This window comes from Phoca vitulina, unplaced genomic scaffold (assembly GCF_004348235.1).
Source record: "Phoca vitulina isolate PV1807 unplaced genomic scaffold, GSC_HSeal_1.0 scaffold94, whole genome shotgun sequence".
NCBI lineage: Eukaryota > Metazoa > Chordata > Mammalia > Carnivora > Phocidae > Phoca > Phoca vitulina.
In genome coordinates, this window is record NW_022589797.1 from 2,474,080 (window position 1) to 2,489,407 (window position 15,328).

The 15,328-nt window shown below is 56.7% G+C and overlaps 1 protein-coding gene across 4 annotated transcripts in view; it reads left to right on the forward strand.

Annotated features, from left to right (window-relative positions):
• CNTFR (ciliary neurotrophic factor receptor) overlaps positions 1–11,336 on the forward strand; it is a 38,182-nt gene extending 26,846 nt beyond the window's left edge. For 3 of the 4 annotated variants that reach the window (XM_032396817.1, XM_032396816.1, XM_032396814.1), the window contains exons 5-10: positions 4,668–4,785; positions 4,959–5,125; positions 6,507–6,670; positions 9,932–10,112; positions 10,529–10,694; positions 10,785–11,335. In XM_032396817.1, the coding sequence (XP_032252708.1) occupies positions 4,668–4,785; positions 4,959–5,125; positions 6,507–6,670; positions 9,932–10,112; positions 10,529–10,694; position 10,785 (797 nt within the window). In that variant the 3' untranslated portion in view covers positions 10,786–11,335. Of the gene's footprint in view, positions 1–4,667; positions 4,786–4,958; positions 5,126–6,506; positions 6,671–9,931; positions 10,113–10,528; positions 10,695–10,784 lie in introns of all 4 variants that reach the window. The other variant, XM_032396815.1, reaches the window with a different exon arrangement.
• The last annotated feature ends 3,992 nt before the right edge of the window (positions 11,337–15,328 follow it).

The following is a 15,328-nucleotide window of genomic DNA, read 5'->3' on the forward strand; positions in this document are numbered from 1 at the left end:
GAGCTGCTGAGAGGAGGAGATGCTTGAGCGACCTGGGAGCAGGCCCTTTCCCTGTTGTCAGGAGATTGGTATGGACAACCATGGGAAATGTTAGACTGTAGACTGTTGGTTGCTCATGGTCATCCACAAAACACTGACCCACCGGTGGGGTTAGAGGAGGGGTGAAAATATGTTTTGGTGGGGATATTCCTTTTCACACAAAAAAGCCTTCCTGTGTTTAAACTGAAAAGATGGCAATCATATCCAAGGGTCTTAGGTGCAAGCCAAGGGTGGAATGACCCCCGTTGGCCAGCTTGAGAAATACAGGACCAGCTTACCTGAGTTCTCCCTGGCCCACCACAAGGTTTGTTGACGTGGAATGCTCAACCTAGCCCCATGTCCTTACACACAGAAAAGTGCCATGGAAGAAGGATGAGACCAATTTGACACCCCTGTCTTCTCAATTTGAGTCGTTGAAGTCCTTAGGACAAGGCTGGCCATGATGGCTGGGCCTTGGTGACCCTGGGCCCTATTCCTAATGACTTGATCTTTCAGAGGTCATTGGAGGGAAATTGGGTCTAGAAATGATGTCTGTAGTCTGTACCCACGGGACATGCCCACAGCTGCCCCGTTGTGACCAGACCCCAGACCATTTATAGTGCTGACCACTCCCCAGACCCTGCCTGTCAGAGGAGAACTGGCCATGAATTGGCTATAGCATTAGTAACAGGTACTTATCTCTCGTTGCCTTATTTCCTTCTAAAGAGCTGGTCAGAGGAACAGGGGACATTAATCATGATTGTCTCAGTCATTTTATATTAGTAACAAGAGACTGGATTTGGCAACACTCAATATCAAATTATTCTTCTAGCCAGTGCTCAGAGGACAGGACAAAGATACCCCTGATTTGTGAGTCATTCAAGCCAAAAATTATTTAATATTTATCTTAAACATGTAAGATTTTCATGTTTCTATTTCCAAGGGAAACTGATCATAAAAATATGCTGTTGAAAGTCCCCTTAACCAGACTGATCCCTGAACTGCTTTCTCCCAGTCCACCTTCCTGCCCTCCGCTCACAAACAGCTCAGAGGAGTCCTGCGCCCAGGATGATGAAAGGACCGCCCACATTAGGAAACAGGATCACCAGGTTACCTTTAGTAGCACCCTTTTGTTTACTAGATGCTGCTGATTCAGTGTCTTTCTGATTTTAAGCTAAAACAAATCAGAGTGATTTACTGATTTTAAATGGACGGTTCCTTGTCCAGTTTTTACATATCTGTATTTGATTGGTCAGGACAGGAACTCTGGAACCCCTGGTTCAGCACTGCTTCCCCCTCAGCTCTGTTTGGCTGAGAAGGAAAGAGCAGCTTGTGGATGAAGATGTCTGGGGGGGAAAAAGACAGGTGGGAGGCAGGAGAGGGGCATCTGGGAAGCCAGAAGTTGGGGTGCCTTGAGAGACATGAGATAAGGTTGGGACAGGCCAAGGGCTTTGATGCCAGACAGGAGGAGTATGGGTGGGGCCTGGGCAGGGCTGGAGCTGGAAGGGTCACCCTGCCCCGCCCAACCCGATCTGGCCTGGCCAGGGGTGTGGGCAGCCTGCCCCTCCTTCTCTCTGGGCCGGCGGGCAGGCCTCATGCGTGCCGGGGGCTCCAGCCCAGGCGGGCTGGCGAGATGAGAGGAAAAACATGCGGTTTGGTGGGCTGGACATGGAAAAACAAGCCAATTAGGAGGAAAACAAACAAACCCTGGGCCAGCGGGGGCACATGCACACATGCACACGCATACACGGTCCCGCATGGGACCCGAGGTCGTCCTGCCACAGGCTGCCACAGTCACGTGGGCATCTCAAGAGCCCCCCACAAGGGGCAACTTGGGATGCCTGGGCATCCAGGAATACGTCTGTATGCCCAGAGAATGACTGACATGTACCCACATGAGTTTTTGCTCACATACAGCCTCTAACATGTTCTCACATGGTGTTCGGCTCATATGTGTGGACACACTTGGGATTCTGGGCACTTTCCCACACCCACAGTTTGAAAAATACATTCAGGCTTAAGCTTCATCTCCTGTATGGTGTTTCAGGTGTGTGGTCGTGCCGTCCCTGTGTTTCAGACGCGACGGCGGACTTCCACATGTTCTGAGAGTACCACCGCCCCTCGGCCATACCCGCACAGGCAGTCTTGAAATCAAACAGCCTGCCCAGAGTCACACACAAATGCAGTGTGCAGTCACACACAGCCAATTGCATGGTTACACAACTGCCCAGGGTTGCAGTCACACACATGAAGCCTCTCAGAGTTCACAACGACAGCCTCACAATTGCCATGTCCTAAAAACCGCTTCTTCCCCATCTTGCAGCATGCTCACAACAGGCCTGATCGCACACGGTCCCACAACCTCACACTTGGTCTCTCATAGCACCCCCACCTCCGCCCACCCGGCCCCTCAGCTGGGCTCCAGCTGCAGCAAGTCACTCCTTTTCTTCCTTTCTTTGTTTTTCTTTCCTCCTTTTCCCTCTGAGAAACCTGGTCCCTGTCAGGAAACCCAAGCCCTTCCCTACTCAGGGCCCAAGGCCAGGCAGGAGTAGCCAGATGACAGACAAAGCCCTGCCTGGCCCCCCGGTCCCCCATGATCTGCCCAGTCAGAGAGAGGAACTGGTTTGAGGGGGAGGCTGGTCTCAGGGGGGAGGATGGTCAGGGGAAATGGAGGGGACTAGTCAGTGGGGAGGCTGGCTGGTGGAGGGGGCCTGTGAGTCCAGTGCCATGGCCCGCTCTGCCCTCCAAAGAGTCCCAGGCAGCAAGGAGCTGACTCTGCAGACTTCAGTACCCACCCCACCCCCAGCACCCTTCTCCTTTGAAGCTGGGGTTAAGGGAGGGGTGGTGGCAGGAGGGGGGAGTGGAGGCTTCTCAGCCGACCTCGGAATGTCCTTTTCTCCTGGGGTGGCTGCCAACTCTGGCCTGGCCTACAGGCCCCCACAAGGCACTTCCTGTGTCCTTGGCCATCCCCCACCCCACCCCCATGCCTCTGTGTTCCTGGGCAGATAGGGAAGGGATATGAGAGGCACACAGGATGAACATGGAACAGACACAAGATGGACACAGGGCCAGGAAGGCTCCCCAGGGGAGGCAGACAGCAGTGGATAGAATGCAGGTTGCCCCTTGTGGGGGCTCAGCTGGGCTCTGGCTCTCCCCTGCAGGCCTGGGGCATAGAGCCACCTTTGCCCACAGCATAGCCCACCCTAGCTGCTACATACACCCAAGCTTCCCAGATGCCTCTCTGACCCTCTCATCTCTCCTGCTGCAAAGCCAGATTGGGCCCTGGGGGTTTGGCCCTGAGACACATATACTTCCCACACACTGGACATGTACATGCAATCAGAGTCAGTCACAACTACGTGTACACTGTGGATGAAAGCCCACAGTTCCCCATGTGTCACCATGGCCACTCGACAAGCATAGACATGTACTTCCCCTTTCACAGTCCCTGGCTTATTGAACTGCCCCCCTCCCATTTCCTGTCCACCTGTCAGGCAGGGGGTGGGGCGGAGGGGGGGACACAGGAGGGAGGTGTCAGTGTCCCTGGAGCCACTGACGGACATTCCTTGCCTGGGTCAGATCACAGAAGCTGCCTCCTTCCAGGAACCTGAGCCGGCTGTCCTCACGCCTTACCCAATGCCTGAGGGTGGGACAGCTGGGCTAAGTGCTCACAGCAGCAAGAAGTGTGGTTAGATAGCAGAAAGGACTTCCCAAGTGTGTAATGTGGTCATGTAGGTGGTATCCCCATCCTGGGGTTTCGTCCCAGCTCTGGCTTGCTGTGTGACCCCAGGCAGGTCTCTGTCCGTCTCTGGGACTCCGCATTCTGAATTGCAGGCTGCTGCTAACCAAGTAAAGGGCTTCTTAAAGGGTCTGTGATGGAGGAGCTGGGGGCTAGGGCTTGGGTGACGTATACAGCAAGGGAATAGTAGCTTCCTCTCAACAGGCATGTGCACACACATGCAGTCATACGTGAACACACGTTCTGAGCCATGCGCTAGATACTCCTGTATATGTACCTACATTCCATCGTGGGTCGTTCATGTCGCAGAGACATGTGTGACACGTATACCCGTGCATGCAGACACCTACACCCGGATACGCATGTGCATACAGTGCTGTGTTCCTGTGGACCGCCAGGCTCGTCCTCATGTTTCTTAGTCTCTACTGGGGGAAGCCTGGGATGACTCTTCTCCAGGGAGTGCACCCTGATTATTCCAGCAACCAGAGGACCCAGTCAAGACACCCCCTGCCCCCCGCCCCCGCAGCCTCTGTTGCACAGTTTTTCTCTGTGAATGGACACAACGTGTCAGGAGATGTGGGGCTGGGGCCGATTCCCCCAGACATCACCTCCATCCTGTGATTGATGAGCTGAGGCCCGCAGCCCCCTGTTCCCCGCAGTTCCCGCCTCCGTTGAGCAGGTGGGGGGGGGTCCCTCTTCATAGAGCCCTTGTTTTTCTTTAATTAAACATCTGGCTCTCTGCGGCCTGGGAAGCCTCAGAGCCTCGCTGACAGCCACCCCTCCCCAACCTCTGGCATAGCTGATGGGTTGAAGGGGGAGAGCTGGGGTCCTGGGGCCCACCTGTCCCCACACTAGTGCAGGGGACTAGGGGCTCCAAGAATACCCTGACCGTGCTGTCCTCACCCCCCAGTGCCGCCGCGGGAGCCCGTGCTCAGCTGCCGCTCCAACACTTACCCCAAGGGCTTCTACTGCAGCTGGCATCTGCCCACCCCCACCTACATCCCCAACACCTTCAATGTGACCGTGCTGTGAGTAGACTTGCCTGTGACCCGGTTCCAGCCCTGACCTCTGACCTCTCCTCCAGCCACCCACCGTGCCCTCGTCCAGACCCTAGCCCAGCCTTGGGCTTGACCTTCCCCCAACCTCTGCCCCATCTGACCCTTGATGTTGGTAACAGTGCCTGGGCCTCACCCTTCCCCAGGCACGGCTCCAAAATTATGGTCTGTGAGAAGGACCCAGCCCTCAAGAACCGCTGCCACATCCGCTACATGCACCTGTTCTCCACCATCAAGTACAAAGTCTCGATAAGTGTCAGCAATGCCCTGGGCCACAACGCCACAGCTATCACCTTCGACGAGTTCACCATCGGTGCGTGGGGCGGGGGTGGTCCCTGCAGCATACTCCAGGGGGAGTGTGTCAGCGGGTGTTTGCCAGAGGTGTATATGAGCATTGGTGGGGACAGTCACGGGTGTGCCTGGGTACGTGCGGCATGCGTACACGTGTGTACACGTATTCATGGCATGTATATGCCTGTGAACATTTGAGTGAATGTCCTTTACCTGCAGGGGCCAAGAGACCTTTCCAGCAGCTCTTCCCCATCGTCTCTCTGGCTTCCAGAGTATACAGGAGGGGGAGGGGGGCAGGCTGGGCCAGACCCTTGTGCAGCTGCAGCCTCCACCCCCCCTATGCTAATGGCTTCCTTACGGCTTGTGATGAATGAGGTGTCAGAACAGGAGACAGGACTGGGACAGATACCGCCCTCACCCCCACCCCCACCCCAGCCAGACCCTCTGCCCCTGCCCCATCCCAGCCAGAGCCCTCGCCTGCCCCATCCCAGCCAGACCCCTTGCCTGCTCTTACCCCATCCCAGCCAGAAGCCAGACCTCTTGCCTCCCCCCACCCCATCCCAGCCAGACCCCTTGCCTGCTCTTACTCCATCCCAGCCAGAAGCCAGACCCCTTGCCTGCTCTTATTCCATCCCAGCCAGAAGCCAGACCCCTTGCCTTCCCCCACCCCATCCCAGCCAGACCCCTTGTCTGCTCTTACCCCCCCCCCGCCAGACCCCTTGTCTGCCCTTACCCCACCCCAGCCAGACCCCTTGCCTGCTCTTACCCCATCCCAGCCAGACCCTCTGCTTGCCCTCTATACCATGGCTGAGACCCCCAGACTGTTTCTACAGGAGCTGGGCCCTTAGACTCCCATCATGTCCTCAGCCTACCTCCAACCCAGAACTGCCACACCTGTGGACTATCTTTTAACCTTGACCCACAGAGCAGCTTCAAACCCAGACTCTTCCAGGGGAGAGCGTATCTCAGTTTGGAACTGGAAGAGTTGAGGTGAAAAGCCAAGCTTGAGGGGAGTATATGATGCTGGTGCAGGAGGGGGTGATCCCGGTGACAGTGGAGGTAATGCTGGTAATGGTGGAGCCATCATATAGACTTGGTAATTGGGATGCTGGTCATTACGAGCATGGGGTTGGGATGATGGGATGAAATTTGGGATATCGCTATCATGAGCTGGTGACAGTGACTAGTGACAGTCCTTGGTGGTGACAGGGATGTGAGAGGTGGAAATAATGAGATGGTTGTTAATGGTAGTTGCCAGAATTGACAGCAGAGAAGAGGGGTGGCCACCGTGACAACTAGGACAATGGTTGGTGATACGAGATGGTGGACATGGTGACTGGGGTTGACATAGTGGGGTCGTTCCCAGAGATTAGTGAGGTAATGAAGCTGTGTCTCCTTAACAGTGAAGCCTGACCCTCCAGAAAATGTGGTAGCCCGACCAGTACCCAGCAACCCTCGCCGGCTAGAGGTGACTTGGCAGACCCCTTCGACCTGGCCCGACCCTGAATCCTTTCCTCTCAAGTTCTTTCTGCGCTACCGACCCCTCATCCTGGACCAGTGGCAGCATGTGAGTGCCCTGCCCTGCCCAGATCCCCAGTGCCCGAATCAGCCTCGTGGCGTGGGAGGTATCCATATCACCCATATCAGCTGGTCGCTGTTCCAGTGTGAAGCCTGGGGGCAGTCAGAGAGGCTTTCTTTCCTCAGGGAGAGGGGATCAGATGGGCTTGGAAGGATGGATGGGGCTGAGGAAGGTATCCTGATCGGAGCCCTAAAGGGTTCCCAGTGGCCTCCATTAGTGTGATGGGAACACATCTGTTTTTGTGGCCCGGGGTAATGGGGAGAAATCCTGGAAGGGAGATGGCAAGCAGGGCAGGTAGGATTTCCCTTTCCTTCACTCTGGCTCTTAGCCCTGATCAGGCATCTCCCTCTTAGACTCTGGCCCAGGCTGCGGGCCTGCGCTGGCCCCAAGGGGCAGGACATCCTGGTCCTCAAGAACTTATAGTCTCAACGGCTCAAGGGGTCAGAATCAGGCAGTGGTGGCAGACTTGTTCCAGGGTATGAGTTCAGGCCATGATGAGTGTCAGGGCTCCAAAGTCAGGTGTGGCTTAGGGGTCCGCTCAAGGTTACAGGTCGAAAGGTAGCCTAGTCTGGGAACGAAGCAGTGGATAAGGGCTGGTATGGGGTCAGGGTGTGGTCTGCGATGTTGATCAAGCTACAGTTGCTCTGAGGAGCAGCCAGGCATTTGGGGCTGACTTAATGTTCTCTCTCCTTTGACAGCCCTGGGCCCATAGGGTCGTAGGCACTCTTTCTGGCCCATGAGGTCTGTGGGCTAGGACTGGGGCTTCGAGGGTGCTCCACACGCTAGCCCAGACTGGCACCCAGGGCTCAACCCACCAGGCTCCAGCCCCATCTCCTCATGCCCCCCTTCCAGCTAGCCTTTAAAGTGCGTAATTTGATTCCAGGGTGCCTGTCCGGGTTGTAGGCCTGGCCCCCATAAAGGCTGCTCACATGTTCTCTGACAGAATCCGGAGTCCCTCCTGCCTGGCCAGCTGCCTGCGCCTAATGCATTGCTAATAACCAGGGTCTAGTTTCACAAGCCCCCCTCCCCTGCTAACGAGCTGCAGGCAGCAGCACCGCGTATCGCGGCGCACACGCCTCACGGTGGACCTGGCATACGGCCCGCCACACACACGGGAACGTGCACACATACACGTGGTCCCCAGCAGGAACCGTGCTGCACACATGCATGTGACTAACATGCCAAGACCACGCACTGCAGAACTGAGCCCCACACTGACGTGGGTAGAGCAAAATACGTGGACTCTGTGCTAAGAACATGTATGACCCGTGGCACATGCTTGCCCTGTTCCATATCTCATTGACATTGGAGTTGGCTCAACTTATGGCTCTTTTGAACTTGAATTTTGCTCTGAATAGAATCTTATGTTGGAGAGAAGCAGGTGTCTGATCGGGAGGTGGTATGGAGGGGAGAGCAGAGGAAAACATCACTTGGGTTTTCAGGGGGAAATGAGAGCTACAGGCCAGGATTGACAAGAATGGGCACCATGAGGTCTGGCAGGGGCTGTCTCAGCATGGACAAGGTGAGGCAAGTACTGGGACCCAGCATGGGTTCCCTGCATCTTCTGCTCTGGCCCTAACTCAGCAGGGAGGCTGGAGGGCGTGTCGATGTGCTACGGCCGACTGGATGGAGGACTCTGAGGCTAGGCAGATGCCAGCTACTAGAGAATTCCTGCCAATTGAGGAGCCATTCTCTTAAGGGTGTGGATTAAGGGATCAGTGACAACCTAGCAAGAAGGGCCTAAGCCTAGATGTGGCTGCCAGGAAAGCACTGGGCTCCTGGGCCACCTTTCTAGAGGTGTATGGTGCCCACCATAAGCCCACCAATGAGGTGGTAATTTGATCTGCTCTCCATAGCTCTCTCCCTCTCTACTCAGCCAGGGGGGGTCTTTGGAGGACAAAAGGGTATAGGGGACCAGAGGAGGAACTAGGCCCCAACTTCAGGGGAGGAGAGTCTGTGGGGTCCACTGATCTTCCAGGGCTGGGAGTAGGACTGAGTGAGCCCAGGTCTGGGCCCTAAATGACTTTCACCCTGACCCTGACCTTTACCATTGTCTCCGCCTCAGGGCCACAGATAGGGGTGGGAGGGGGGGAGGTTATTGGAGGGGCTTCCTGCTCTACTTAGACCCATCTTCACACACATGAATACACATACACATGCGTGCATGTACTCACAGCCTGTCGGGTAGGTAGCTCAGACCCGGTTTTCCCGGAAGGAAGATTGGAACAGGGACCAAAAAAGCCCTGAAGCCAGACGTGGCCCAGAGCAGCCCCCTCCTCCGCCCCTGCCGGCTGCCCCTGTTTACGAGGAGGCTTAATGAGGCAGCGGGTGCCGCTGAGATGAACCAGAGCCCAGCCTGGGACTGGGAGGGGCGCTGGACAGGCAGGCCAGCCTGAAGGGTGGGGGAGACCAGCAGAATAGGGCTGGCCTGGGCGGGGGTGGGGGGGCGATGCCTCCAGGAGGAAATGGAGCAGCTGTCCTGCTGTCCTGCTGTCCTGCTGCTTGGGAGCTGCCCCCGCCCCCGCCCTCTTCTGCCTCAGGCAGGGTGATAACCACACTGAGGCCTTCCTGAGTGGGAGGCTCAACAGGGGCTAGGCTGGTGGGTGCACTGGGCATCTGGGAAGCCAGGCTCTGATGATGACAGAGCTGGCTGAAGTGTGTTTGGTGCTTCCCATGTGCCTGAGTCCTCATTATACTCCTGTGAGATAGATCATTAATGCCATTTTCCAGATCAGGACAGCAAGGCATATGGAGGTTAAGGAACTTGGTCACCCGGCTGAGAGGGGAAGGAGCTAAAACCTGGACTGAGGCAGCCTAGCTCCACGTCTGTGTTTATAACCTTCCTTCTGAGCACATCACCATCTCTTCTCTTACCCTGTTACTCTTGTCACCTCCAGGGAGGGACTGAGATCAGGGCTCAGGCTGGGCACTGTGAGGAAGCTGGGATGACAGCAGAGTGAGACACTGAGCACAGTCCTCCTGCTCCCCTGGGGGTGCTTCCGGTCTCCGTAAAGATTTTCTTACTCTCCTTCAGGATCCTCTTCCCTCCCTTGGGGTCTCCTCCCCGAGGTGTCTTTACCCTCCTTCAGGAATATTCTCAATATCCTCTCTCTCCCCCCAGGAAGCTCTCTTTTCCTCCGGGGGGGGGGGGGTCTTCACTCTTCTCTCCCCGGCAGTGTTCTCAGTTCCTCTGGGGGTGCTCACTCTCCTGACCCCCGGGCCCCACCCCATCCCGCGGTCTGGCTGCAGGTGGAGCTGTCAGACGGCACAGCGCACACCATCACAGATGCCTATGCCGGGAAGGAGTACATCATCCAGGTGGCGGCCAAAGACAATGAGATTGGCACGTGGAGTGACTGGAGCGTGGCCGCTCATGCCACACCCTGGACTGAGGAGCCACGACACCTCACCACTGAGGCCCAGGCCCCGGGTGAGCCCCCCCCCCCCCCCACCGTTCTCTCAGTGGGCCTGCGCTGTTACCTGGCTCTATCTTGCGCCTTCCCACCCCTCCCAGGACTCAGAGCCTTAGAGCCTCTGCCGCAGGCAGTCTGTGGCCGCCACACTCCTGTCTGTCTGTCCTGACGACGCTGTGCCTTGTCCTTGCTGTCTGGACATTCTTGGTAGGGGCCGTGGGGTGGAGGGGTCATCTTTGAGCCATGGGGAAGCAGTGTCTGCCTGATGGGGGAGGCAGGACACGTCTGAGAGAGGAAGCAGGGGCTGTCTGATGGGGGAGGCAGTACTGGTCTAACACAGGGAGCAGGAACAGTGTGCCTCATGAACCCCCCAGATCTGGGTTGACTGCAGCCCTGGCCCTGCCCTGAGTGGGATCCCCCCCATGTTCCCCAGAGACCACGACCAGCACCACCAGCTCACTGGCACCTCCACCCACCACGAAGATTTGTGACCCTGGGGAACTGGGCAGCGGCGGAGGACCCTCAGCACCCTTCTTGATCAGTGTGCCCATAACCCTGGCCCTGGCTGCTGCCGCCGCTGCCGACAGTCTCCTGATCTGGTAAATCAAGTGAGGCGGGGTGGCCGACGGGAGCCCAAGGGGACCCCCACCCGCCGTCGTCCCTTACAGCCCCCTGCCCTGTTTCCCTAGAGCCCGGCACCCCGTGAGGACATGCCAGCGCACCTGCAGAGGACCAGGAGGCCGGAGCTGAGCCCGCAGATCCCAGTTTCTATTTTGCACACGGGCGGGAGGACCTTCTGCATTCTCTTCAAACATAATTTGTAGAGACCCCGGCAGCCCTGCCACACCATGCTGGCTCTCCTCCTGCCCTCGGGAGAGGAGGACCCTGCAGCTAACCCACCCACCAAAGACCCCCCACCCCCACCTGGCCCCTCGGGCTGGACCCTCCAATGCCAGCCACTCCCAGGAGCCCTTGGGGGGTCTGAGGGGAGCCCCTCACGTCCGTAATTTCTCCTGCCCCAGCCTCCTGTCTGTCCCAGGGTCTCTGCTGCCACCATCAGATTATAAGCTCCTGATGCTGGGGGGCCCAGCCATCCCCCTCCCCCCAGCGCCCACACTTCACTCTCCCACCTGTCCCCATTTTGTATGACCCTCCCCTTTCCCTGCTCCCACCCCACAGTATTTAATGCCCTGTCAGTCCCTTCTAGTCTGACTCAATGGTAACTTGCTGTATTTGAATTTTTTATAGATGTATATACACGGGTGGGAGGGTGGGGGGTTCTCATTAAACGTCACCATTTCATGAGTCCTTGGAACAGACCCACTTTGGGAGGGTATCCTTCTTCCAAGGATCCCTCCCCTTCTATCCCTGGAAGAGGGAAGAAATTCTAGTTGGAGAGAGACAACTCTCTCCATATAGATGGGGAGACGCAGTATAGCTCTCAGGCAGATGTGTCTGGGGGTGGGGCTGTCTGCTTCTTTGGAGGAGAAGGCTCTCTGGAGGCCAGGGGCAGAGCTGTGGGGAATGAGGGGTCCCAGTGAGGCAGGTCCCACATGGGGATGTCCAGTCAGTCCTGGAGGCTGTTGAATCCTGACAGGGGTAGGCCTGTCAAGAGTCATCTCCAGAGCTGCCTTCCAGGAAAGCCTAGGCTTTACCCATAGGGGCAGAGATGCAAGAAGGTGAGGAGGCCAGACTTCATATTTGGGGTACGGGGGGTTGTCATCCCCGTCATGCAGTTCAGACACAGTTCAGGGGCTCCAGGAGGTCAGGCCTGGGGCTCAGCTAGGCTACAAGGCTCAGAGTGCAGAGCGTACTGGGCCTGGGCAGGGCGGGAGGCTGCGTGAAGGAGGCCACTTGGTACATGACTAGGGATTGGGCCTGTGTTGCAGGACTGGAAATGTGAAACAAGATTTACCCCCAGGGTTAGATTACAGTCGAGACTCAGTGTGAGCAGGAGAAGAGCAGGCTTTGGTTTTCCAGAGTACCCAGTCTTTGGTCTAGTTCTGTACCCTGCCCACACCCTTCCAGTCCTCAAACTGGGATTCCAAGGTCCCTTTGGTTTCTCCTCAGAGGAGGGGCTTGTGGCTGCCCCACGCCTGCTCAGGTCCAGCCCCCTTGTAGAAGCCACTGCACCTTCTACCACAGTGGGGGGACACTGCAGCTCCTTAGCTGAGGATGCCACGTTGGGGCAGGTACCTCTGGCCTGGGGGAGGGAGCAAAGGATTAGACCAGAACCCCAACCTGGGGAGCCAGGCTTGGCCTTGCTCTGAGTGGCTGGGATGAGAGAGAGATGAAGTCAGAGGCACGAATACACTGACTTGGCGAACACTCCCCACAGCAGGTGCCGAGGGCCACACCTACACTAAGCCACTCATCCCGTGATCACACACACACACACACCCCAACTCAAACCCTTTTCTTCAGACCAGGGTCAGAAAATGGACATTCCTTGCTGGTCACACCAGGCCTGCCTGGGATTGTGCCCCTGGGGGGAGGGATCCATGTTGCCTCAAGCACTGATGAGTTAGGCCTGGACAGGGCTTGGGGCTGGGTGAGGGGCTCAGAGGGAAGGTGGCTGGCTCTCTTCCAGGCCAGGCATTACAGGAGGAGAGGGGGTGTTCCAGGTGGGAGATCTCATGGAAAACAAAAGGCCTGATATCAGGGTAGAGGGGCCTGTGGCTTTTCAAGCTGAGTAGCCCCAGCTAGGGGAATGCATGACTCCTCATTCCAGGAAGAGGCTCCCAAGATTGGACATACGGAGAAGTGGCTGTGGACCTACCTCTGGACCCTGGACCCCTGATTTGCCTGTTTGTCTGGTTTCTGTGAGATGTGGCTTGAGCCTGAACCTGTATTCCAGGTTCAGCAGGGGTGGACGGAGCAGGTGGCACCAACTCTTGCCAAGGACATTGTATTCCTGGGGTGGGTCTGAGCCTCCCCCTTCCCTGTCTTTGTGGTAGTGGGGCTAAAGCTCAGAGGTCTCCAGCCTGTGCTGCTTTGCTGCCTTGAGAGCCTTGGTCAGCCCTGACCCACCCACCGCCCACCCAGGGCTTGGGCATCAGCAATCTGGCCTCCATTAGCAACATGGGAAAGCAATTATGTGGGGTCTGGGGAGGAGAAAGAGGGGAGGGGGCCTGCTGGTGCCTCAGAGGCCAACAGAGAGGCCTGCCGCATCTCCCTGCCCCCAACCTCAAGAGAGAGAGACCCAGCCCTGTCCTAAGTGCCAAGGTGGCTGGAGGGCCAGTGTCCTTGCCTCTGACGGGCCTGGGCCTGGGGGTGGTCATTCCTCTTTGGGAGTCTTGGCCCTCAACCTCACAGAGGCTGCTCGCTTTGGAGGGTCTTAGAGTGCTGTCTGCTGCTGCCTCCAAGTATTGTCCCTCCGCGTCATTATTTCCCATGGTGGTTCTGGGGAGCTGGGGTAAGTATAGACATCAATTCTTAAAGCTAAATCAGATCCCAGAGAATGAAAACTGCTGAGGGGGGCTGCCAGGGGAGGCTTGGATCCCAGGCCCAATGTGTATGGTGGCTCAGCCTTTCAGCTCACTAGTTCTCTTTGCTCCCCCAAGGGGCACTGGAGATGGGGACCTTCTTATATGCCCCATTCTTATAAGGCTGACTTGTCTCTGCCCCCATCCTCTTCTCACTGAACCCATTTCCATCAGTCTCTGTCCCCTTCCTATCCCTGAACTTGTCTTTGTCCTGGTTCCTGTTCTGTGTTTCTCTTATGTCTCTATCCTGTCTCCTTTCCCGTGTATGTCTCTAACTCCTGTCTGTCTCCATCCCTGTTTGTCTCTCTCTGTCTCCTCCCTGTCTCTCAGTCTTCCCTTTTCTGTCTTCCTCCCTGTCTCTGTGTGTCTACCCCCATCTCAGTCTCTCTGTGTCTCTCTGGCTCTTCATGGATCTCCACCCCATCTCTGTGTCTCTGTTCCTCTTTCCTGACTCTGTCAGCCCTTCGCTCTCTTTGCCTCCCTCTTTGTGTTCCTGCCCTGGTCCAGACCCCAGCCTGTGGCCACAGTGCCTCTTTGGCCTGAGCTAGGGCCTGTCCTGGCTTCTGCTGCCCCCTCTCGGCCACCTGCCTGCCCTTCATTCCTGCTCCAGGGCAGGCAACTGATAGCTGACACACCCCACATCTTCCAGCAGCCAGCCAGGAGAGAGGAAGGTGATCGGGAGACAGTAGGCAGGAATCCTGGGGCAGCCTCTGGCCCCGTGACTTCCCCAGAGCCACTGGGTGAGCTCATTAACTCCCTAGACTGGACTCTGGGGAAGTTCATCTTACATGGAAAGAATGGAGTGCTTGGGGGGCAGAAAAGATTGGGGTGTAATCCTCACACCCTTCCCTCTCCTCAGAGGAGGGCAGAGAGGAAGGAGGTCTGAGGAGGGGAGTCTGATGGAGCCAGCATGAGGAGAGGCTGGAGAACTTTTCTGACAGGGGTACTCTAATGGGGAAGGGCTAACCTGAAGGTGAGTGAGCCAGTGTGAAAGGGTTAGTCTGAGGGGAGGCTGGTCTGGGACATGCTACTATAGAGATCTCAGTTGGAAGGGCCAGTCTGAGAGGGGGTAGATTAATCGAGAGAGCTTCTGAAGGGTCCAGTCTGAAGAAAGACCACTCTGAAGGCACACAGGTCTGAGAACAGGATCATCAACTACTCCTAGTTTGCCTGGGACTGTCAGTTTTAGCACTGAGTATCTCAAGTCCTGGGCAATCCCTCAGTCCCAGGCAAACTGGGACTCTTGGTAACCCTATTTGAGAAGGCCTTGCCTAACAGTGCTGGTCTGATGGGAAAGTCGATCTGTGGGCGAGTGGATCTGAAGGGGCCTGGTTTGACAGTGCCAGTCTGAGGGGAGAGGCTGTTTAAGGCTGGAAGCTTCTTTGGGCAGGAACCAGGCCCGTAAGGGAGTGGATAATAGGGTCCTTCCAGAAGGGCAGTGGCTACGGGAGTGGCCACCAGGGGGCAGAGCAAGCTCTCAGGAGAATCAGAGGCAAAGGCCCCAGAGGGGAGCCAGACAGTGCGGAGCTGTGTGCAAAGTGTATGTTCAGTATCATGTGTCACTGGGCCATCATCTGCCAGTTTGTGGTATACAACCACAGTTAGGGTTTCGTGTGACTAGGTGACCAGGGGCACGTCTGTGGTATGTTAGCATGTAGCTTGTGATGGTGTCTAGTGTGGCCATGGCTGAGGCCTTACCTGTGGCTTTGGGAAGAGAGCAAAGGCATCCTTGGGACACAAGGACAGGG